The sequence below is a fragment of the Thalassophryne amazonica genome, chromosome 1 (assembly GCF_902500255.1).
Source record: "Thalassophryne amazonica chromosome 1, fThaAma1.1, whole genome shotgun sequence".
NCBI classification, from domain to species: domain Eukaryota; kingdom Metazoa; phylum Chordata; class Actinopteri; order Batrachoidiformes; family Batrachoididae; genus Thalassophryne; species Thalassophryne amazonica.
In genome coordinates this window covers 147552906-147573948 of record NC_047103.1, presented here as the reverse complement: position 1 = coordinate 147573948, position 21043 = coordinate 147552906, and the positions used below count along the sequence as shown (strand labels likewise).

Here is a 21043-nt window from a genome sequence, read left to right as displayed (position 1 = left end):
AAGTCATTTACTAGAGTCTTGGCAATTCTTATGGGGTCTTTAGACACGTCTCTCACTACTTGTCTTTCCAGAGTCATTGAACAAGCCTCTGCCAGGCTCTCGATGAATTCTTGATGATACTTTTCACTCCATTTCTTGTACTTGGAAACACTCTGATTCCTCCTCCTTCTGCTCAGGGAGCATCAACAATTCATTTTCTCAAGTATGAACTGATTTCTTTTGATGCTTTCTCCAGTGACAGCTCAAAGCCTTCCTGAGATTTTTATGCAGTGTGTGCATTGGTATATAACACTCAGTTTTAACATGATTCTACAAGCTTTGAGCATTACAGAGTTAAAGCACATCATGAACAACAGTGATCTGTGCTGTGGCTCAACAAAAGGTCAGTTCTTAGTGAGGCTAATAATTTTAGGGACCCTGGTAGTTTTTGGTTCTTGTAAAATAGTTTTGTTTCTGTGTGCAAAGTAAAATAATGTAAAAAAAAATGCCAAATAAAACTAGTATGTTTAGACATGCTGTGCTGAAAAGTCTTACTCTGTTAAAAAAGCATTTGGGAAAATTTTGAAGGAAATATTTAATTTCATGGGGTCGGGTTGGGTGGGGCAGGGACTGATAATTTTGTCCTCATCTGTATATAAAATCTCCCAAACAACAGTTAACTATTTTAATAGGTTTCTAGTTGCAGTATTTATAAAATATGAACTGATAAATGAAATATACTTTATGATGATCACAGCCAATAAATGTGCCTGTAAACTGTTGAATCATTGGACTTGCCTTGGAGCAGTTAGTGGGTAAAACTGAAAAAATATCTTCTAAGATCCTCCTAAATTGTACATATTTCATCCACTTGCAATTCATAATTGGTAAATGCTGTCATTATGTTGCATCGTTTACATATTTTAACTGAAAGTTATACCCCCGTCACACATTGCCGGAATCATGCAGAGCGGCGCCGGACTTATGAATCGGCACACATCCCAAAGGTGTTGGATTTCAGTTCCAAAACATTCTGACAGCCATTGGAGGAAGTCGACACAGGTGGTCAAAATTGGCTGGCAGCCCCGAGTGTGACACACATGTTCAAAACTATATGGGCACGGTCGAGATGGAACCCTTAACCGACGACGATCCATGTGTTACAACTGAGGACCATCTAACTGCAATTTACATATTCCAATGGTGGCAAAACGAAATCCGAAATGATTTGAGCGCATACGAGAGAACTTTGAGATGGATCTGGCATGGTATGCCTGCCGGTATGACCTGCATGTGCCATGTATAATAATGTCCACCCCACCAGAGCACAAAGGACCTGTTAAAATGTATGGGGCATGCTTCATCACAATAATAATTATGAATTATTATCATGTACAGTGAATGTGAACAGCAGCTATGAAACCGAAAGTTCTGTGCACTGCTGCAAATCTGAACAGGCTGTTATATGGACACTCAACCTTACAGTACAGATATTTGTCCATTCCTTCCCATGGGTGATGTAAATAATGTGAACTACTGTCTCCATCATAACACAGGCAGCTGTGCCTCTCTGTGGTGCGCAGTAACGTGCAAACGTTGGAATTGGACTACAATGGGAATAACCCCCTTGTGTTTGATGATTTGTGGACGTTAATGCTGGATTACGGTCATGAATAGCCATTTTACCGGCGACGCATTCTCAATTTGCGACCGTAAAATCCAGCATTAACTTCAGACACAACAAGGTTATTCCCTAATTGCTTCATCTAGAGCAGGTAGCTCGCTGGAATAAAGAGTTAGCTTTACTTGTATCTCGACGTGGGTTTGATTCCAGGTCATACTACCTGACAGTGTCCTTGGACAAGATACTTCATTTGCATTAGCCCAGTCATCCGAGCTGCAAATGTACAATCCCTGGCAAAGATTATGGAATCACCGGCCTCTGAGGATGTTCATTCAGTTGTTTAATTTTGTAGAAAAAAAGCAGATCACAGACATGACACAAAACTAAAGTCATTTCAAATGGCAGCTTTCTGGCTTTAAGAAACACTATAAGAAATCAGGAAAAAAATTGTGGCAGTCAGTAACGGTTCCTTTTTTAGACCAAGCAGAGGGGAAAAAAAAAAATATGGAATCACTCAATTCTGAGGAAAAAATTCTGGAATCATGAAAAACAAAAGAACGCTCCAACACATCACTAGTATTTTGTTGCACCACCTCTGGCTTTTATAACAGCTTGCAGACTCTGAGGCATGGACTTAATGAGTGACAAACAGTACTCTTCATCAATCTGTCTCCAACTTTCTCTGATTGCTGTTGCCAGATCAGCTTTGCAGGTTGGAGCCTTGTCATGGACCATTTTCTTCAACTTCCACCAAAGATTTTCAATTGGATTAAGATCCGGACTATTTGCAGGCCATGACATTGACCCTATGTGTCTTTTTTAAAGGAATGTTTTCACAGTTTTTGCTCTATGGCAAGATGCATTATCATCTTGAGAAATTATTTCATCATCCCAAACATCCTTTCAATTGATGGGATAAGAAAAGTGTCCAAAATATCAACGTAAACTTGTGCATTTATTGATGATGTAATGACAGCCATCTCCCCAGTGCCTTTACCTGATATGCAGCCCCATATCATCAATGACTGTGGAAATTTACATGTTCTCTTCAGGCAGTCATCTTTATAAATCTCATTGGAACGGCACCAAACAAAAGGTCCAGCATCATCACCTTGCCCAATGCAGATTCGAGATTTATCACTGAATATGACTTTCATCCAGTCATCCACAGTCTACGATTGCTTTTCCTTAGCCCATTGTAACCTTGTTTTTTTCTGTTTAGGTGTTAATGATGGCTTTCGTTTAGCTTTTCTGTATGTAAATCCCATTTCCTTTAGGCGGTTTCTTACAGTTCAGTCACAGACGTTGACTCCAGTTTCCTCCCATTCGTTCCTCATTTGTTTTGTTGTGCATTTTCGATTTTTGAGATATATTGCTTTAAGTTTTCTGTCTTGACGCTTTGATGTCTTCCTTGGTCTACCAGTATGTTTGCCTTTAACAACCTTCCCATGTTGTTTGTATTTGGTCCAGAGTTTAGACACGGCTGACTGTGAACAACCAACATCTTTTGCAACATTGTGTGATGATTTACCCTCTTTTAAGAGTTTGATAATCCTCTCCTTTGTTTCAGTTGACATCTCTCGTGTTGGAGCCATGATTCATGTCAGTCCATTTGGTGCAACAGCTCTCCAAGGTGTGATCACTCCTTTTTAGATGCAGACTAACGAGCAGATCAGATTTGATGCAGGTGTTAGTTTTGGGGATTAAAATTTACAGGGTGATTCCATAATTTATTCCTCAGAATTGAGTGAGTCCATATTTTTTTCCCTCTGCTTGGTCTAAAAAAGTAACCGTTACTGACTGCCACAATTTTTTTTCCTGATTTCTTATAGTGTTTCTTAAAGCCAGAAAGTTGCCATTTGAAATGACTTTAGTTTTGTGTCATGTCTGTGATCTGCTTTTTTTCTACAAAATTAAACAACTGAATGAACATCCTCCGAGGCCGGTGATTCCATAATTTTTGCCAGGGGTTGTACTAGCCTTGCCTGTGATAGTAACCTGTGTCAGACTGGTGTCCTGTCCCAAATGAAGTTACAGACTGGCACCAACGAGCATCAGGGCCAACACAGAACTTATTTCATCTTCTTATTCTTACCTGCTGTGGTTGTGAGCATGTCTGTGCTGTTTCTTAGCCCCATAAAATCAAACTGGTAAAGCCTCCAGTACTTCTGGTCCGACGTCTCTACTGAGTTTCGCCTCCACTTGTAGATAATCTCATCTCGTGGGTAGCCATCTAGAAAGCACAGACAATTAGCCGTGAGAAACTGGAAAGAAAGACAGAATGGAAGAAAAGAAGTGTTGTGTGATGGAGAGAAATTCTATGAACCTGTAGGATAGTGACAGCTTAAATAATTAAAAGTGTCTTGATATATAAACAATTTCAATTCATTTCAATTTATTTTCCTTTATTTAGCGCCAAATCACAACAGAGCTGTCTCAAGATGCTTCACACAGGTAAGGTCTAACCTTATCAACCCCCAGAGCAACAGTGGTAAGGAAAAACTGCCTCTGAGGAAGAAACCTCAAGCAGACCAGACTCAAAGGGGTGACCCTCTGCTTGGGCCATGCTACAAACATAAATTACAGAAACAATTCACAGAACAATTCACGGACGAATATACAAGAATTGCTGTTGGTGCACAGGACAGGAGGGTCGCTAACACAAATACAACTCCCATCTCTGGATGGAGCTGCACCTTAAACAGAGAAAAAACAGAATCAGGCATCAGAAAGACAAAAACTACTGTATAATTTGGAAACAAGAGTGTGAAAAGCACTATAGAAGTGAAGTCCACTTTCTCCTTAGTAAAGAAATGAATCAATTATCAAGTTCCAACCTTCATTTGCAGCCAAAAGGGAAAAAGTATATTTAGTGTACAGTCAACTGGCAATAATCACTCGCAATAACTAAAATGACCAAAAACTGTGTTATATAGAACAAAGTGCTGTATGCAAACCACCAAAAAGACATTGGGCCCCATTTTAATGATATATAATGATCTAAAGCACGAGTGCACATCCAATTTCCATTTGGTATGTAGAGGGATGGTAAACTAAGTGCAAAGTAAGCCACTGTTGTAAAGTGATTGTATTCATTTATTGAACAATAGCTGTGTATTAGAAGTAACAAGAATGAACCCAATCAGCCTGGCATGTGTCATTTCTTTTAAAAGCCCTGGTGTGGCAGGATTTGGTGCACCGTTAGTCACTCAGTGGACTCAAGTGAGAGGTTTTCTGGTGATTTAATGTATCTGTACCAAAAGTGTGTGCATAGAGCAGCCACCAAAGCTCCCTAAGGTGAAGCAGTGAAGTAGTAACACAGTAAAATCACCAGTGTTAAATTAACACTGACAGTGTCTATGTGGGTTCACACTGGGCCAGTGAGGAATATATGCAGTTGTGCTCAAAAATTTACAAACCCTGGAATATTTGATTTGTTGGCCATTTTTCAGAGAATATGAATGACAACACAAAAAATGTTTTTGTTTTTTTTTTTCACTCAAGGTTAGTGGTTGGGTGAAGCCATTTATTGTCAAACAACTCTGTTCACTCTTTTTAAATTATAATGACAACAGAAACTACCCAAATGACATTGATCCTTTAACATCAACAACAGTTTGGAGTCTTTTGTGGTAGTTATGCTTGAGGCTCTCTGATGGTAAAGCTGCCACTGAATATGTCTTGGACTTTATTTCTCTCAATTGCGAAGAAATACAAACAGTATGGCACTCTATGGTAAATTTGTATGGAATAGACAGTTCTCAAAAACTGAGTGACTGTGCAAGAAGGATTAGAGTGAAGAAAGCCACCAAGTCACCTAGACAAGTTATAGGCTTATGTGGGTGTGATTGGAGAAATTGTGCACAGTGCAAATTTGTATTTTGCATCACCGCTCTTGGCTCCATAGTGGAATAGAGTGGAGAAGGATATTTTTTCACCAAAACAGATCAAATCTGGGTTTGCAACTCAGATGTACCTTCTGGCAATTTGTAGCTATCCTCCTTTATACTATTTCATCATGACACTGTATAACGGGTGATACAAAATACAAAGAAAATGCACAAGTATCATACACGTGTATGATATCTGCAGTGGATCCAGAAAGTATTCACAGCGCTTCGCTCTTTCCACATTTTATGTTACAGCCTTATTTCAAAATGGATGAAAATCATTTTTTCCTCAAAATTCTACACACAATACCCCATACTGACAATGTTAAGAGTTTTTACTTGACATTTTTAGAAAATTATTAAAACTAAAAACTAAGAAATCACGTGTACATAAGTATTCACAGCCTTTGCCATGAAGCTCAAAATTGAGCTCAGGTACATCCTGTTTTCACTGATCATCTTTGAGATGTTTTCACAGCTTAATTGGAGTCCACCTGGGGTAAATTCAGTTGACTGGACATGCATTGGAAAGGCGCACACCTGTCTACATATAAGGTCCCACAGTTGACAGTGCATGTCAGAGCACAAACAAAACATGAAGTCAAAGGAACGGTCTGTAGACCTCCAAGTGTTATGGTTAGAGATCCGGGTGGAACCAGACCTCTAACCATAACAGAAGAATCTGTCCTAAAAGATAGACCCAGCGGGAGTCCCCGTCCAGCAGACACTTAATCACCAAGGACAGTTCCTGGGAAAAATCCAGCAGACCATTGAAGCCATGGGAACCCAGGTCCAGAACCTCTCAGCCAAGGTCACGCACTTAGACTCCATTGAAGCCCAGGTCCGGAGTCTCTCAGCCCAGGGTAATCACTTTGACACTCGCCTTTCCGAGTTTGAAGCTCAGGTCATTCACCTAGACACTCACATTTCAAAGCTCTCAGATCAATTCACACAGATAACTGATCAACTCGCTGATCTCAAAGCCTCCTCTGTATCAGCCCCACCTCCTCCCATACAGTTGGTTTCTTCCTCTGCAGCTGTAGCTGAAACTCCCGAACCGATGGATCTGTCATCCCGAACCAGTTGCTGGGTGTGTTGAAACATATGCCACTTTTCTGATGCAGTGTTTGCTCGTGTTCTCCCAGTGACCCTTGCAGTACACCTCCGATGGCAGCCGAGTCACCTATGTGACGAATCTGCTGCGTGGTGACGCACAGGCTTGGGCCACTACTCTGTGGAGCAGCAATTCTCCTGTATTTAATACATGTTCCGAGTTTTCCCGTGAGCTCCGCCTCGTCTTCGACCATCCCACCAAAGCTTATTCTGCAGCTCAGTGTCTGTTGTCTCTCCATCAAAAATGCCAGAGTGGGGATGAGTTTTCAGTCAGCTTCCGCATCCTCGCTGTGGAGGTTGGCTGGGACTCGGCGGCTCTTTGGAGTAGTTTCGTTAGGGGCTCTCTGATCCTCTTAAGGATGAACTAGCTGTCTGAGACAAACCCGAGGATCCTGACAAATTAATTTCTTTGGTAATCTGCTTAGACACTCGGTTAAGAGTAAAACACTGAAAGAAAGACAGTGGCCCAGATAGGTCCGTCTCTGTTTGGATTCCTCCCCGTTCTTTCCAGACTCTGTCTGTTCCGCCGTTCCCTGAGCTCTCTCACTCCAACTGACCAGCTCCCCCTGCTGAGGAACCTATGGAACTTGGCAGGGCCAGATTATCCTAAAAGGAGAGAAAATGGAGACTGGAAGCTGGAGCCTGCATTTATTGCAGATCTCAGGGACACATCCGCCTTAACTGCCCCATTCAGCCTATTAAGATGGGCTCACTCGTCATGCCGGGTTGCGAGTGAGATCTGCTAAATTCATGGGTGGGTCTTCGGGGTACATGCAAATCCCGAGCATGATTCTTTTCTGAGATTCCTCCATTTCAGTTCCTTCACTGGTAGGTACTGGGGCTGAGGGCAACTTTCTAAGTGAGAAGGTGGTTACCAAAGCCCAAATTCCTGTTTTCCATTGTCTGTTCCTCTTTTGGTCACATCCCCAGATGGGACTCTCCTTCCATTAGTGGCCCATAAGACTGAACCTGTCAATTTGGTGATTTCTGGTAATCCCTGGGAGCAATCCAGTTTTTTGTTGTTCCATCCACGTCTCCCTTAGTTCTTGGGCACCCCTGGGTAATCAAACATGACCTCCATATTCACTGGTTGTGGGGCAGTTAAACAGTGGAGTGAGGCTTGTCACCGCGGGTGTCTGCATTCTGCAAATCTTATCCTAAAATCGGTCACCCTGTCTCCTGATCAGTTCCTAGCTCCTCCTGAGCCCCATTACTTCTGTGGGTTCATTGCAGTTCTTAGCTATAGTGATCCAGTCTCCTCTAAGGTAACTGCTGTCACTGATTGGTGTGTTTTGTCAACCTGCAAGCAGTTGCAACAATTCTTTGGGTTTGCAAACTGTTATTGACAGTTTATCCACGGATATAGCCAGGTCGCAGCTCTGCTCACCGCATTAACCTCCTCAAAAGTCTCCTTTCACTGATCATCTGCAGCAGAAAATGCATTCAACACTCTCAAACATCGCTTCTCCACAGCACCCATACTCACTCAACCTGAACCTGACAGACAATTCTTCATTGAGGTAGATACCTCAGAGTTAGGGGTGGGTGCAGTATTATCTCAGTGAACTGTGGAGGACAACCGGATCCACCCATGTCCCTTTTTCTCCCAGTGCTTAATGGCAGCAGAGAGAAATTATGACGTAGGCAACTGGGAATTGTTAACTGTCAAAGAAGCCCTGTCAGAATGGAGACACTGTCTGGAGGGAGCTGCAGTCCCGTTTATCATGTAGTACAGACCACAAAGACCTGGAATACATCAGAACAGCTAAACGCTTAAAACCCCGACAGGCCAGGTGGGTGCTTTTCTTCGCCCGGTTTAAATTCACCATCACCTTTCATCCAGGCAAAAGAACAGCAAACCAGATGCCTTGTCCCGGCTTTACCTGCCCACTACCTCCATGACCACCGAAGCCCCAAGTTCCATTGTTTCGCATTCCATGGTTGTGGGGCCCTGATATAGAAAGTAGATAAAGTAGTTCAGGAAGCTTTGACTCGCCACCCTGATCCCGGCTGGGGACCTCCTGGATGTACCTCTGTGCCCCATGAGGCATGCTCAGCCATGATTCAGTTTTTTCACACCACCAAGTTGGCATGCCACCCGGGGATTCATAAAACCTTAGATCTGGTCCACTGCCGCTATTGGTGGCCGTACTGCCAAGCTGACATCCATAGCTTTGTTCTAGCCTGTACAGTCTGTGTCCGTGGGAAGACTCCTCACCGGGCCCCCTCTATCTCTCCCAGGATGCCCTTGGCCTTGCACTGGACTGGACCCCTTACTCCTGAGGGATTTCTACCAGGGTCACCCGGATAAGTTGGGGAAGGTGCCAGGGGGCTCCCGTTGGGGGGGGGGGGGGGTAATGTCAGGGTTTCCCCGGATCCTGGTTTTTATTCTGTTTTTAACCAGTTGTCATGTATGAGTTTTCACTCAGATGGCGCCCTCTGTTGTGTTTTACACCAGCTGCTCCTCGCCGCTCATCTTTGCTGCACACCTGGAGCGAATGAGTGGCTGATGAGTGACAGACTATATAAACTCTGACTTTCTGATCAGTAGTTGTCAGATCCTTGTGTGGAATTCTATGAAGCCTGATTCTCAAGGAGCCATGCCAGATTCTTCCATGATCCTAAAGCCATGCCAAATTCTCCCTGATGATCGATGATCCAGGACATTCCATAAGACTCCTCAAGCCTAAGACTTCCAAGAGTCTTACCAAATGCTTCCATGATCCAGACTGTCCACTAAGACCGAGCCTGACTCCTCTCTGTGACCTTGACCACGTCTTCCTGCTGCTTCCAAGCACCCAAGACATCAGAGCTTTCTGCAGCTAAGCTCAAGGTAACCTGGGCAACTCTCTAATTCCCATATTAGAGCGAGCTGTCTTTCCTGGTGTTCCAGACACTTCCTGTGAGGCTCCCACACTGCCCTGGTTCCTGGTTACCTGCACAGCAACGCCACTTTGGAACTCTATGGCTCTCTGCTCAGAGCGCGGCTCTGCTAAACACCAGTTAAGTTCCTCTTTGTCTCAGTGGGATCCCGTTCTCACTCGTTCCTGTCCGTGACTGTGCTAAGATAAAGAACTGTTCCAAGAATTCTTCCTAAGAACTGCATGAACTCTGATATCAAACTGTTAAGAACCCAGCTGTCACAGATTTCCATGTAAAACTGTAACGAACACTACATAGGTGAGACTAAGCAACCTTTACACAAAAGGCTATACCAGCACCGCAGAGAGGGCACCAGTGGACCTCAGTCTGCAGTTCATCTCCACCTTAAAGACACTAATCACACGTTTGAGGACAAGGAAGTTAAAATATTAGCCAGAGAGAAGAAATGGTTTGAGAGAGGGGTCAAGGAGGCATTCTTTGTGAAACGTTTGAAACCCAGCCTTAACCGGGGAGGGGGTCTGAGACACGCTTTATCCCCTGTTTACAATGGGGTACTCAGGTCAAAGCAGTTTCAGTCTTTTGTTCATGGTAATGAGTCATTCACGTCATCAGCAGAGTCGTCAAGGCAGCCATCATGTCCCATCAGTCCCATCATTAAGCGGGACAGCTGCCCTGTCATTAGGAGGGTGCTAACTAGAGCACAATAGGTGCTAATTAGAGCTATTGTTTAGTCACTAGCCTATAGCAGTCTGCCTCTCGGGAGGAGGGGTCTGGTTAGGTTTAAAACTCCAGCTTTTGTGACTTCTTGATTATTCTTCTCTACAAGAGTCAAGACAGAAGCCAGACTACCAGAGCAAGAATTTTAGCTGAGGAAGCTTCTGCGATATGAAGCGAAATATTCTCGCGTCAAGCAACCCAGTCCAATCGAAGATTCAAGCTTCTCTACTAAGCAGTATAAATACCTCCAGGTAATGAGCAGCAAGGTGACAGCAGGTGAGTGCCGAAGGTATCTGAATGAGGGTGTGGTGAGGGAGAGAGAGAGAGAGAGAGAGAGAGAGAGAGACAGAGAGAGAGAGAGACAAGCCCACATCCCAGAGAGACAGAAAAACCAACATAGGGAAAAGGTCAAACAAAAAAATAGACGGGAAAACAACCAAACAGATAAAAATAAATCAAAACCCAGAGAGAGAAGTAGATCAAACTCACACCCTGACATGTATGTTTACCATTGTGTTACATCACCTTTCCTTCTAACAACACTCAATAAGTGTTTGGGAACTGAGGACACTAACTGTTGAAGCTTTGTAGGTGCACTTCCTTCCCATTCTTCAGTTGTTCAACAGTCCGGGGTCTCCATTGTTGTATTTTGCACTTCATAATGTGCCACACATTTTCAATGGGCGACAGGTCGGGACTGCAGGCAGGCCAGTCTAGTACCCGCACTTTTTTACTACAAAGCCACACTGTTGTAACATGTGCAGAATGTGGCTTGGCATTGTCTTGCTGAAATAAACAGGGATGTCCCTGAAAAGGACATTGCTTGGATGGCAGAGTGTGTTGCTTCAAAACCTGGATGTACCTTTCAGCATTGATGGTGCCATCACAAATGTGTAAGTTGCCCATGCCATGAGCACTAAAACACCCCCATACCATCACAGATGCTGGCTTTTGAACTTTGCGCTGGTAACAATCTAGATGGTCTTTTTCCTCTTTTGTCCAGAGGACGCGACGTCCATGATTTCCAAAAACAATTTGAAATGTAGACTCATCAGAGCACAGCACACTTTTCCACGTTGCGTCTGTCCATTCCAATTGAACTCAGGCCCAGAGAAGGCAGCGGCGTTTCTGGATGTTGTTGATGGATGGCTTTCGCTTTGCATGGCAGAGATTTAACTTGCACTTGTAGATGTAGCGATGAACTGTGTTAACTGACAATGGTTTTCTGAAGTGTTCCTGAGCCCATGCGGTAAGATCCTTTACACAATGATGTCAGTTTTTAATGCAGTGCCGCCTGAGCGATCGAAGGTCACGGGCATTCAGTGTTGGTTTTCGGCCTTGCCGCTTACATGTAGAAAGTTCTCCAGATTCTCTGAATCTTCTGATTATATTATGGACTGTAGATGATGGAATCCCTAAATACCTTGCAATTGAACATTGAGAACTATTGTTCTTCAACTGTTGGACTATTTTTTCACGCAGTTGTTCACAAAATGGTGATCCTCGCCCCATCTTTGCTTGTGAATGGCTGAACCTTTTGAGGATGCTCCTTTTATCATCACATCACCTGACATCTTATCACGACACTCACCTGTTTCCAATGAGGTTTTCTTTGAGCATTCATCAACTTTCCCAGTCTTTTGTTGCCCCGTCCCAGCTTTTTTGAAATGTGTTGCAGGCATCCATTTCAAAATGAGCAAATACGTATTTGCACAAAAACAACAAAGTCTATCAGTTTGAACGTTAAATGTCTTGTCTTTGTGGTGTATTCAATTTAATATAGGCTGAAGAGGATTTTCAAATCATTGTATTCTGTTTTTATTTACATTTTACACAACATCCCAACTTCCTTAGAATTGGGGTTATAAATAACTATGGCCATCAGAAGAGAGTTGTGCATCCTCAAAAGATCAAAGGGGGTGTGTCTTTGCAGTGTTCAGTTTTTTGTTTTACTTTCACCACTTGCTTGAAGAAGTAGCTAAAAAAAAAAAAAAACACAGAGCAGGCCCAAAACAAGTTGGATTCCTATGGTGTCTACATGCAAAGACAAATGCCAGCTAATTTGAGGCAGTTTCCATAGAAATGTGAGTGACGGCAGTAATGAGCACGTGGAAAGTCTTGTTTGGCTCTGTAGTGTGAGATCGGAATAATTATGTAAATTGCCTCATTTAGAGGATAGCCATCTATAACCATGGAGGGCAATCACCAAATCCATCACACCGGAGACTGTCGCTGGAATATTATTGCCGTCATATTTCTCCTGGTGTGTTTGTATTATCTTCACTGCGAGCGATATTACCATTGTGTTACCATTGCTACAAAATAATAGCTATATTTCATGTCTTTAAAAGCTCCCTGAAGCAGAATGTTCCTAAACAAAGTCATCATTTACAGTCTTCTGTGGTCATGGCCACAATATTCTCTTTGTCTATTGTCCGAGTAACTCAGACAGAGAGATTCCAAATTGTATTATATTTCTGTTTCAACATAAATAAATAAATACATAAATACATACATACATGTGGCAATATCAGTAAGCGAAACAATATAATGTCAGAATATGGGAAATTCTATATTTAGCAAAAAAAAAACAAAAAACTGATTTCCAACATTTCGGAATGTCATTCAAATTCAAATTTATTAATTTATATAGCGCCAGTTCATGATGAAATCGTCTCAAGGCGCTTCACACAACATAAAACAACAACAAAAAAAACTGAATAAAAAATTTAAAACACCATAAAAAGATGACCATAAAAGAATACAAGAATAAAAAACACATCATAAAACTAATGATAAAACAGGGAAAACAAATGAGTCTTTAAATGTGACTTAAAAGTTGCCACAGTATCAGACTGCCGAATGTGTGCTGGGAGATCGTTCCACAGAGCTGGGGCACGGTAGGAGAAAGCTCTGTGACCAGCAGACTTTTTATTCACCCTGGGAACACACAGAAGTCCTGCACCCTGAGAACGCAGGGCCCGGGCTGGTACATAGGGGCTTACCAGGTCAGCCAGATAGGGAGGTGCAAGTCCATGAACAATTCTATAAACTAATAACAGTACTTTAAAATCCGATCTTGCAGCAACTGGAAGCTAGTGCAGGGACGCCAAAACAGGCGTAATGTGGTCAAACTTTCTGCTTTGTGTCAAAAGTCTGGCAGCAGCATTTTGAACCAGTTGAAGACCCCTAATTCTGGACTCCGGTAAGCCAGAAAATAGAACATTACAATAGTCTAATCTAGAAGAGACAAATGCATGAATCAAAGTCTCAGCATCAGCCATAGACAGGATGGGATGTATCTTCACTATATTTCGCAAATGGAAGAAAGCAGTACTCATAATGTCTCTAATGTGGAGATCAAAGGACAACGTAGGATCAAAAATTACTCCAAGGTTCCTCACTTTATCCATTTGATGTATAACACACAAACCTAAGGTAAGTGCTAGCTGATCAAATTGATGCCGATACCTCGCTGGACCAAGAACCATAACTTCAGTCTTATCAGAATTTAAAAGTAGGAAGTTACTAGACATCCAACTTCTTACTGATACAAGGCAATCTTCCAAAGATTTTATGTGAATGAGATTAACAGCAGTTACTGGCATGTACAATTGAGTGTCATCAGCACTGCAATGAAAGGGAATCCCAAAGCGCCGCAGTATATTCCCAAGGGGTGCTACATAAAGGGAAAAAAGCAGGGGGCCTAAAATGGATCCCTGCGGAACCCCAAACTTCATGTCCCTACGATCAGAGAAGGTGCCATTATACAATACACAGTAAGAACGACTGGGCAGGAATGACGTCAACCATGCAAGAGCAGTTCCAGTAATCCCAAAGTGATTCTCCAGCCTATTGAGTAAAATATGATGATCCATAGTATAAAACACAGCACTAAGATCCATCAGCACCAAGACTGTAGTGGTATCTGAGTCCACTGCTCGCAAAAGGTCATTCACTACTTTAGTAAGTGCTGTCTCTGTGGAGTGATATTTTCTAAAAGCAGACTGCAGTGGCTCAAAAAGATTATTCTCAGTGAGGTAGTCCATGAGCTGTTATAATTCATTCTGGTGTATTGTATGGAACGTGCCTATCTATGCATTCTATGTGTGCATACGGGTGTCTAAAATTACAGTACTTTTTTGAAATACAGTGTGCACACCACAGATAAGTCATCACAAAATAAGGGAAAGAAAACTTTTTTCCATTTTTTGGCAGAACATCGACTCATTTCACACAGTTGTACGGCACACTGAAACTATATTTAAGCTGCTCTGTGGATTTGCTGCATACATATGTGGAATTATATTTGATTTTACCTTCCAGTAAAGCACCGGCTTTTCTGTTATTTCGGAAAGAAAAACAAACCGTAGTTGCAGCCTCTCACGACTGGCTGTTTATTAAAGGCTGCAGTTGGATTTTCCAAATGATGGAAGAACTTTTCTATCACAATATGAAAGAAAGTAATAATCAACACCAAGGTCATGAACAACAAAACATTGGGTTTCAAAAAAATGAATTAGTTTCCGAATGGTCTTGCAGAGAAAAACACACACACACACACACACACACACACACACACACACACACACACACACACACACACACACACACACACACACACACACACACACACACACACACACACACACACACACACACACAGGTAATATACTTGTCAGAGCTAATAATTGACTTTGCCATCTCAACGATGGGGGAAGAAAGTTAATTTCATGCTTATTTGTAGCATGTTTAAAGAATGTTAAGGGGTCATATTATGGTAATATAGGTCAGTCAGTGTCCTTAATACTTGCATAAAAATTTGTAGCTAAAAATACAGCATGCACACTAGGGAGAGACAGCCTTTAAACAATTTTAAATAAATAATTTTTCAAAGGTTATTCAGCAGTCAACTTCAACTGCTGTTTTAGAACTTTGACGTCACACTTTTCTGTGAAACAAAGTGAAATTCATATGTTGACATATGGAATATATTTAATTTGTATTTTTATTTTAAAATTTGTTTTATTTCTTTATTCCTGTGTTGGGATTGTTTGGTGTTTTATTCTCTTACTCTTACTTATCTTTACTGTCTTTTATGAAGCACTCAGAATTATTGAAAGCACAATACAAGTCACTGTTTTTAAAAATAATTAATACGAGTGACGCACCGTACAGTGGCTCAAAGCTTGCTCATGGTACAGGGTGTCCCAAATTTTGAGTCCACAGTGAAAAAGGAAATGTCAAATGTCAAACACTTCCTGGATCATCACTTCCTGGATTGACAGACGAGATCCCTTGGAATCTCACGGGAACTCAGTGGCGAGTTCACACTGAAATAGGAAGTGCCAAATTTTTAGTCCACAGTGAAACAGGAAATGTCAAATGTCAAACACTTCCTGGATTGACAGACGAGATCCCGTGGAATCTCACAGGAACTCAGTGGCAAGTTCACACTGAAACAGGAAGTACCAAATTTTTAGTCCACAGTGAAACAGGAAATGTCAAATGTTGAACACTTCCTGGCATGGGTGGAGCTAGAGCGGGGGCCAGGGTTGTACTGGACTCCCCTGAAATCTGATTGGACACAGATGATTAACATGTCACAGCACTGCATTTCTGGTTGAAAAAAGCTGCATTTTGAAATCAGTGTGAGTCACCATCCCCCAGAAGCCCACCCAGAAGCTGAAAGGCAAAAAAGAAAAATGTTTAAAAAGGCGGTTGATCCGCACCCCCAGAAGCTGAAAGGATTTAGCCATGCTCATACTCCCAAGAACCATTTTACTGAAGGACCTAAATGATATGATTAAATGGTGAGGAGCTTCCAGGTATGTGAGAGGCAAATAAAGAAAAATGATTAAAAAGGTTTTAGCCATGCTAATGCTCCCCTGAAGCATTTACTAAAAAAAAAGTCTGAAGGACCTAAATGACATGGTGAGATGCGGAAGAGCTTCGCTCGTTCATGTCCGCAACATATACATATTAAATAGTGATAATAATCTTCTTTTGGCTTCTCCCTTCACATTATATATATATATATATATATATATATATATATATATATATATATATATATATATACATGAGGTCTATTAGAAAAGAAACCGACCTTTTTATTTTTTCAAAAACTATATGGATTTGAATCATGTGTGATTGCGTCAGACAAGCTTGAACCCTCGTGCGCATGCGTGAGTTTTTCCACGCCTGTCGGTTGCGTCATTCACCTGTGAGCAGGCTTTGAGTGAGGAGTGGTCCACCCCCTCTGCGGATTTTCATTGTCAGGAAATGGCGGAATGATTTGGGCTTTTTTTCCATCAGAATTTTTTCAGAAACTGTTAGAGACTGGCAGCTGGAAACCATTAGAAAAATTTATCTGGCTTTCTGTGAAAATTTTACGGGCTTCACAGAGAATAAGGACTGTTACTACAGCTTTAAAGACAGCTTTAAGGACAGCTTTAAGGACGGCTTTAAGGACGCTCGGCGCGCCGCGCTCCGTGCCGCCATCGAGAGCCACAAACCACCGGATCATTTCTAAACGGATGGCTCTGTGGATCCGAGACTGTCGTGTGCACTTTCTCTGGTTATCACAAGAGCTGGACATGAACCATTTTCCGGCAGATTTCACTTTTAACAAGAGATTTTGTCATGGAAAGCCGAGCGGAGGCTTAGCGCGTCACGACCGATTTGCTGATGGCGCAAGACAAAGGAACACTTCCGTTTTAGTCTCACAGGATGGCTTTGAGATGGCGTTCAGACAGCTGTCGGTGGTTTTTCCATCGAGTGATTATCCGAGAAATTGTGTATGTGCCTGGACATGCCAGAACATGTCCCGTGAGGCTTCATCACGTCGTTGCTGTGCGCCATGCGGCACCGCCACGACGCGCGAAGCCTCCACTCCTCTTTCCATGACAAAAACTCCTGTAACAGTGGAATGTGCCGTTCATTTCCAAACTGGACGCCGTGTTTTATCCAGGACATCGTCTGACTAGCACAAGAATTGTGAAAAGACGTGGACATCAGCACTTTTTCGGCACATTGAGACAGACATGCGGAGGAATTCCGCGCGTCGTGGCGGTGCCGCATGGCCCAAAGCAACGCCGTGATGAAGCCTCACGGGACATGTTCTGGCATGTCCAGGCACATACACAATTTCTCGGATAATCACTCGATGGAAAAACCACCGACAGCTGTCTGAACGCCATCTCAAAGCCGTCCTGTGAGACCAAAGCGGAGGTGTTCCTTTGTCTCGCTCCATCAGCAAATCGGTTGTGACGCACGAAGCCTCCACCCGGCTTTCCATGACAAAATCTCTTGTTAAAAGTGAAATCTGCTGGAAAATGGCTGATGTCCAGCTCTTGTGATAACCAGAGAAAGTGCACACGACGGTCTCAGATCCACAGAGCCATCCGTTTAGAAATGATCCGGTGGTTTGTGGCTCTCGATGGCGGCACGGAGCGCGGCGCGCTGAGCGTCCTTAAAGCCATCCTTAAAGCTGTAGTAACAGTCCTTATTCTCTGTGAAGCCCGTAAAATTTTCACCAAAAGCCAGATAAATTTTTCGAATGGTTTCCAGCTGCCAGTCTCTAACAGTTTCTGAAAAAATTCTGATGGAAAAAAAGCCCAAATCATTCCACCATTTCCTGACAATGAAAATCCGCCGAGGGGGCTGGACCACTCCTCACTCAAAGCCTGCTCATAGGTGAATGACGCAACCGACAGGCGTGGAAAAACTCACGCATGCGCACAAGGGTTCAAGCTTGTCTGACGCAATCACATGTGATTCAAATCCATATGGTTATTGAAAAAATAATGTCATATACTTTTCTAATAGACCTCGTATATATATACAGATTCCCATATTTGACCATGCTGCCCCCTGAAGGAAGCTGCACAGAAGAATCCTGAAAGCACCCACAAAACGAGCTCTCTACTAATCATAATGCTCTGGTCAGGCGGAGGTCTTGAAAAATAAAGTCATACTAACTTATGGTTTTGTGAAAATACTGATAGAATAACTCCATTAATGTCAATTCTGTCATTTGTACAAAGTTAAAATATAACATATATCTTTTAATGTTGAATAATGCACTAATTCTAAGGTTTTGTAACAAACACAGACTGGGTAAAAGTGCCTCTGCTAAACACTGATTGGTTCATTCATTCATTATGTAAACCAACACGTTAATGTGACGTGTGTCGTGTGTTGGTTTAAAGATAAATGTGCTTTTGTAAAATATTCCATTTTTATTTGTAAAAACAGGCATTTTTACGGAGCCCTGGAAGTGTCATCGCAAAATGTTTTGCATGTGGAGAGAATGTGCGCATGTTTTATTAATGCCGTGCGCACGTTTGATGATGTTTTAAAACGTGCACTCAATATTAGTAAGTAAGTAAGTAAATTTATTTATATAGTGCCTTTCACAGACATAAGTCACAAAGCACTTCACAGGTTAAAATGCAATAATAAATAATAAAAACATAGATAAAAACAAAGGACAAGGTTAACAATTGGTCAGTTCTGAAAAGCCTTATCTTGACACATAAATGTTGGCTTTACACTGTGCATGTTTTGGCCATTTTTCAGATGATTTTTCATTCGTGCGAGAATTTTTTGGACCAAGATTCAGGTTAATCGCGCATCCTGCATCGTGTAGTGGAGTAACAAGCTTTAACATCTCACGACCACCTCCTGCTGCTGAAAAGCTACAAAGCATCCAACCGCAGAGCTGTCTTGTAATGTTTTTTTGTTAAGTTGATTTGACCACCATCTGATATAACTGGGTCAAAATAAATAGAACACTGCCATCTACTGGTGCCCAGACGCTTAGTACTTGGGGTGAATACTGCCATGAACACTATTGGCCAGTAGATGGCAGTAGCGGCCTTGAAAAGTTGCCAAACAAAGTTCCGGATAATCCTTCTGCTACATTTAAGATGCGTGGAATTTAAACGCAAATACAATAACGTCTATAAACCCGGAGAATATATTCACGAGAGTTTTAGGCACTAGAGTTTAATGCTGTTGTCCGTGGAGCCTGAACAGAGTGTCTGAAATGCATTTGTCCTGTCGTGAACATCTGAGATTACCCTATGCTACCCATAATGCATTGCTGCCAGGCACAGCATGTGCTCACAAAACCTTAAAAATTAGCACATTACTTTAAAACGAAAACATATATCTGATATTTTCACTTTATAAAACTTAAGACATGACTATTTTAAATAACTTGTCCAAAATGAGTAGGTTAAAATTTGAACGATAAGTTAAAAATGTATGCCTCTGGATGACTTGGGTGATATTGCGGTTATATCAGTATGGTGTTAAAGGAAATTTTTTTTTTTTTTCACCAGTTCTCCTTTGCTTACAGAGGACAGAGTATTTTTTTTTCTAAAAACAGCTCTCTTCTGTTTGCAGAGGGTAGAATAATATACTTATTAGGAAACGTTTAACAGGTAGGTCTCAACTGCTTTTAAGTTTTAAAAATGTTTTTCACTGTTCAGCTTTGTTTCCTACGTTATTGGTCTAAAAGTTATCGGTCGGCAATTCATTGGAAGATAATTAGTCCGATGATGGTTTTATATATATATATACATACATACAGTGGTGGGCACACTTCCGATAATCCGACAACAGATAATTATCAAAGATAATGTTTTCATTATCGGATTATCTTTTTAGATAACTTTAAAAACCATCATCGGACTAATTATCTTCCAATGAATTGCCGACCGATAACTTTTAGACCGATAACGTAGGAAACAAAGCTGAACAGTGAAAAACATTTTTAAAACTTAAAAGCAGTTGAGACCTACCTGTTAAACATTTCCTAATAAGTATATATATATATATATATATATATATATATATATATATATATATATATATACAGTGGGGCCAAAAAGTATTTATTCAGTCCCTGATTGTGCAAGTTCTCCTACTTAGAAAGATGAGAGGGGTCTGTAATTTTCAACACAAGTACACTTCACCTATGAGAGACAAAATGACAAAAAATTCCAGGAAATCACATTGAAGGATTTTTAAAGAATTTATTTGTAAATTATGGTGGAAAATAAGTATTTGGTCAATAACAAAAGTTCAACTCAATACTTTGTAACATAATCTTTGCTGGCAATGACAGAGGTCAAACAACTCCTGTAAGTCTTCACCAGGTTTGCACACACTGTAGCTGGTATTTTGGCCCATCTCCTTGCCAGTCCAGGACCTTGAAATGCTTTTTATGGAGCCACTCCTTCGTTGCCAAAGGAGTGTGTTTGGGATCATTGTCATGCTGGAAGACCCAGCCCCACGTTTTGGCTTAAAATCTCACGATACATGGCCATGTTCATTCTTCCCTTAACACGGATCAGTCGTCTTGTCCCCTTTGCAGAAAAACAGCCCCAAAGCATGATGTTTCGACCACCATGCTTCACATGGTGTTCTTGGAATGCAACTCAGCATTCTTCTTCCTCCAAACATGACGAGTTGAGTTTTTACCAAAATGTTCTATTTTGGATTCATCTGACCCCATGATATTCTCCCAAGCCTCTTCTGGATCATCCATATACTCTCTGGCAAATTTCAGATGGGCCTGGACATGTACTGGCTTAAGCAGGGGGACATGCCTGGCACTGCAGGATTTGAGTCCCTCTCTGCGTAGTGTGCAGCCTTTGTTACTTTGGTCCCCGCTCTCTGCAAGTCATTCATCAGGTCCCTCCGTGTAGTTCTGGGATTTCTGCTCACCATTCTCATGATCATTTTAACCTCACGGGATAAGATCTTGCATGGAGCCCCAGATCGAGGGAGATTATCAATGGTCTTGTATGTCTTCCATTTTCTT

The 21043-nt window shown here is 41.8% G+C and overlaps 1 protein-coding gene across 1 annotated transcript in view; it reads right to left on the bottom strand.

The window, feature by feature from the left end:
* Positions 1-21043, bottom strand: part of LOC117515123 (gamma-aminobutyric acid receptor subunit gamma-3-like) — a 378931-nt gene that overhangs the window by 102715 nt on the left and 255173 nt on the right. The window contains exon 7 of the mRNA XM_034175623.1: positions 3699-3836. Within this exon, the coding sequence (XP_034031514.1) occupies positions 3699-3836 (138 nt within the window). The remainder of the gene's footprint in view (positions 1-3698; positions 3837-21043) is intronic.